We start from the raw sequence: 4,770 nt of genomic DNA on the forward strand, positions 1-4,770 counted from the left end.
CAAGATTAGCCTACCAGATTATGTTATCAACAGGAAGATGTTGGTATCAGCATTAAACAAGATTTGGATTTCAGAGGTTAATAAGATGAACAAGATTATGTTAATATCAACATTACTAAGTGACGTGTTTTCTTCCTGTGTAATAAAAGCTAGAAATATCAACAAGGTTATGTTGATATAAATATTCTTATAATTAGATTAGCCCTATCAAGTTATAGAACGCTTGGATTATATAGCATTATCAAAATAATGGAAGTAATATTATATTGGTATCAATATAATTTTGAAATAAATAAGTTCTGTAAGGATATTAGTATTGATTGAATTAATTCAATTGAAAACATGGAATTTTTAATTACAGAAATTAATGCATGCCTAAAGAAATAAATTAAAATGCAATTCTATATTATATTGGGAATGAGAAATAATTTCTCTTAAGGACAGAAATTAATGCATGCCTAAACATTATCTAACTTTGAAATTTTATTCATCCTGGGAATGAGCTCTATATAGAATGCAATTCTGTATATATAATGTTTCGAAATCACGGTGACTTTCAAAATATGATGATTCATTTGATTCACACCTAATTGAGCCTAAAGTACACCAAGACAAAATGAACAAAAATAAATAAATAAATAAATAAAGCTCACAAGTTACCTAAAAAGAAGTGGGTGTGCTAACCATTTATATGTTCTATGATTGTTAGGCATAGATGGACTGGGAGATATGAGGCCCAGTTAAGAACAACTCCAAGAATTACTGGCAGTTAAATCATAGGTCAATCGGCAAGAAGATGGAACCAAGCACTCCATGCTTTTGCAATTGCTTACTTTAATTACTTCGAGTGATTCGCAAATCAGTTTTGCGCTACAAATGCTTTTCAGTTCCGGTAATTCATGCAATGTCAGAACTCTTAACTTTGGCAGTTTGAGTCCAGTGTTGATGCTGTTTTCTTCACCCATAACCCCTTCTTCATCTGATCTTGTTCCACCTGTAATCACCATTCAACTTCAATTACTTCTAGGTTTATATGGTTTGGAAGCAAGACAAGAGGGAACAACTTCATACATTTTCAACAATATAACTCTTTAAGACTAGCAAACATACCATTAGAAGATCGAGATGGTAGTGCAGCATAGCAAAACCAAGAAGATGGAACCAAGCACTCCATGCTTTTGCAATTGCTTACTTTAATTACTTCGAGTGATTCGCAAATCAGTTTTGCGCTACAAATGCTTTTCAGTTCCGGTAATTCATGCAATGTCAGAACTCTTAACTTTGGCAGTTTGAGTCCAGTGTTGATGCTGTTTTCTTCACCCATAACCCCTTCTTCATTTGATCTTGTTCCACCGATTATCTGCTCTATTTTCTCACATTCCGTAACTGTAATCTCTTCTAGATTTACGAGGCTTGGCAGCAAGACAAGAGGGAACAACTTCTTCATACTTTTACAACCACAACAATAGAACTTCTTAAGACCAGAAAATATACCGTTATAAGATGGAGATGGTAGTGCAGCAGAGAAAAACCAAGAAGATGGAACCAAGCTCTCCATGCTATTGCAATTTCTTACTTGAAATACTTCAAGAGATTCGCAAATCAGTTTTGCACTACAAATGCTTTTGAGTTCTGGTAAGTCACACAATGTCAGAACTCGTAACTTTGGCAGTTTGAGTCCAGTGTTATGCTGATTTCTTCACCCCTGACCCCTTCTTCATTTGATCTTGTTCCACCTATTATCTCCTCTATTTTCTCACAATGCGTAACTATAATCTCTTCTAGATTTACGAGGTTTGGCAGCAAGACAAGAGGAAACAACTTCTTCATACTATTACAACCACAACAATAGAACTTCTTAAGACCAGAAAATATACCGTTATAAGATGGAGATGGCTGTGGAGCAGAGCAGAACCAAGAAGATGAAACCAAGCTCTCCATATTATGGCAACTACTAATCCTGATAACCTCCAGTTCAGTTGCATACTTTAATGGCAAAACATCACCTAAACTTCTCGCATCGATACATTGACAAATTAGTTGCTGAATGTCATTTAAGGAGATGAACTGAAAATTTCCATCTCTATTGATATTCAAATCACCCAAAACAACCATTTTACTTCCTTGACCACAGTGGTACTTGAATTCCCAAAGTTTGTCTTCCCTGAATTGTCCTACGAGAATGTTGTATTTCTTTAGTGATTGGGTATCATCCCGAGATTTGAGATACTCCACGTAGTTAGAGTAATCTTTAAAATGGCATTCCAAATTTTCCAACATCCTCAAGCATCCTACTTCCTTTCCTTCAACTGTTATTTCCTTACCAATTCTACCATCACTAATAATCAGTTCCTCTATTATAAAGACTTGCAGGTTAAAAAGTTTAGGTAATATCCCACTGGGAAACTTCTTTTCACCAAATCCATTCGTTCTTAGATACCTCAAAAAAAAAAAAAAAAAAAAAAAAAAAAAAAAAAAACCTATCAGATTCTCTCTAGGGATCTCAAAGTCTTCCGGAAATAATGCACAATACAAGAAACATCGTTGCAGAGCTCTATCACTTAGATGGGTGTAACTAAATCTCAATATCTTAAATACCTCCTCTTCCACTTTATCCTGCATAACTCTTGATTGTCTGAGGTCCTCCAAAGCATCGCTCCATTCGTGGATGTCATCTACCCCCTTCATGGTTCCAGCAATTGTTTTAATTCCCAGCGGCAAACCATCACACTCCCTAGTGATAAATATTGCAATTTGTTCTACATCTAGAGAAAGTTGTGTGTCGTGTCCAAGTATCTCCGTGAACAAAGTCCAAGCCTCTCCCTTAGGGAGAGGATTCACTCTAACATTGTTTTTGCTATTCATCTGTCGACAAACCGCTTCTGATCGAGTTGTTATAATCAGCTTGCATCCTTTTAATGAGTCGGGAATTCCCACTTTGTCTGGCTCAAAGGAGTTCCACAAATCATCTAAAATGAGAATCCATCTTTGTTTCTTTTTTAGTTCTAGTGACAATTCCGCAGCTATGTGCAGCTCCTCCTCTTCAGTGGAAAGAGATAAATTTATACATTTTGCGATCTTCTTCTGCAATGTATGAATGCTGAAATCTCGAGACACGGTCACCCAGTAAACATGATGAGAACTATCTGGACTTTGTAGAAGCTCGTTATAGATATGCTTCAAGATTGTGGTTTTACCAGCTCCCCCCATCCCGTAAATGCCAATGGTTGAGACTTCATCGTCCATCAACCAAGACCATATCACTTTCCTATTCTCTTCAAATGCTCGACCCACTAGCTTTGTAGAGCCGATAGGTAAAGGAGCTCCTCTAGTCTCACTTGTGTTGTGTTTAAGCCCTACAGAAGAGCCAGCTCCTGCACCAGGCTGCACTGATCTTCCACTATTGTTATCCATATCCTCCTCCTCCTTCTCGACTGGTTCTTTCCTCATTCTATCCATGTTCTGCACATCATTCATAATGGCATCATTGTTTACTGCTGGAGAGCAGAGTTGACAATCATATCTTGCGTGGCCCAGACACAATAGATCTGCTTGTTGGGATGAATCTCCTCGAGGCTCATCGACCTGATTAATTGATTGCCTGTCATGAGAGCTACCTCTCTCCAGAAGCGGCGCATGCTCTGTTCTCGGTATAGTCTCAAATGCATCATGCGGAAGCTCTTCAGGGGAATTACGACCCCATGGAAGCTCAGTTTCTGGACTAGCTTGCTCAGTTAGTGGTCTAGTCTCCGGTGCATTATGCACAAGTTCAGTCCTTCCTCTAAACAAATCACATGCAATTTCCCCAGTGAAAAAAGGTTCTCCTTGTGCCATTTCTACATGTATCACTTTATTGTTATGTTCTTGAGCAGAAGCTGAAATTGCACAAGATAATGGATCTCCTCTAGTCTCACTTGTGTTGTATTTAAGGACTCCAGAAGAGCTAGCTCCTGCGCCAGGCTGTGCTACTCCAATCGCATTCTGTATACCATCATCCATCAACGAATTAATTATCTCCACCCAGCTTTTTTCATACATATCTGGTGCTTGTATACTTGTTCCATCTCCTGTCAAATTGTAGACTTCATTGTTCTGTTCTTGTGGACTGGTTGAAATGGCAGTATGATTCATATTGACTCCAGAAGAGCTTCCACCTACGCCAGGCTGCACTAATCTTTCTGTTGCACCTCTTCTACTATAATTTTCATCAATCGCGTGTCTCCAAGGAGAGACAATTCTGTCAACATGCTGAACAGATCCTTCACCAGTGTTTTCCATGCTATTGTCCATGTCTAAATGCGAACAAAGTATCTCTTCCTCCCCACCTTGTTCCATGCCCTGAACTCCAACTACGTTTTGTGCAACATTCATGGTGGCATCATTGTTTACTGATGGAGAACAGAGTTGATCATGTGTTGGTTGGGATAGATCTCCTCGATGCTCATCAGCTTGATTAAGTGATGGCCTCTCATGAAATCTACCTCTCTCCAGAAGCTCCATGTCTTCAACAGGGATGCTATGTTAGGTATTGCCATTAGTGGGACTACCCTACCACCAAACAAAGTGGCCACCACCACTAAGCAAGTGACAGCATCATTAGTGCCACTAATGGTGGCATGTTTTAAGGGAGTCTTGTCCCCTACATGTGCTGGAGAATGCCTATAAAAGAGGCATGCAAAGAGAGCTAAATTGGTGAGAGGGAGAATAACGTGAGTGTGTGAAAGAGTGAAGAGAAGAGAAAGGGCTGCTGCCATGGGCAGCAGCCCTGCA

The 4,770-nt window shown here is 38.9% G+C and overlaps 1 protein-coding gene across 1 annotated transcript; it reads right to left on the reverse strand.

The window, feature by feature from the left end:
- Window positions 1-795: 795 nt before the first annotated feature.
- On the reverse strand, window positions 796-4,514 carry LOC118050627 (uncharacterized). Its single transcript, XM_073407077.1, has 3 exons — window positions 2,599-4,514; window positions 1,111-2,440; window positions 796-994 (listed from the first exon to the last, which is right to left on the reverse strand). Exons 1-2 carry the CDS (start codon window positions 4,498-4,500, stop codon window positions 2,414-2,416), a joined length of 1,929 nt encoding a protein of 642 aa, XP_073263178.1. The 5' UTR covers window positions 4,501-4,514; the 3' UTR covers window positions 796-994; window positions 1,111-2,413.
- Window positions 4,515-4,770: the final 256 nt, after the last annotated feature.

Source organism: Populus alba, chromosome 19 (assembly GCF_005239225.2).
Source record: "Populus alba chromosome 19, ASM523922v2, whole genome shotgun sequence".
Classification (NCBI taxonomy): Eukaryota; Viridiplantae; Streptophyta; class Magnoliopsida; order Malpighiales; family Salicaceae; genus Populus; species Populus alba.

Bases quoted from the DNA above. Each gene is read 5' to 3' on its own strand.
- LOC118050627 (XM_073407077.1), bottom strand. From the start codon at position 4,500: ATGGAGCTTCTGGAGAGAGGTAGATTTCATGAGAGGCCATCACTTAAT. The intron at 2,441-2,598 runs GTATTTAAGATA...TTTTTTTTTGAG, and splicing joins AGGATAAAGTGGAAGAGGAG to GTATCTAAGAACGAATGGAT.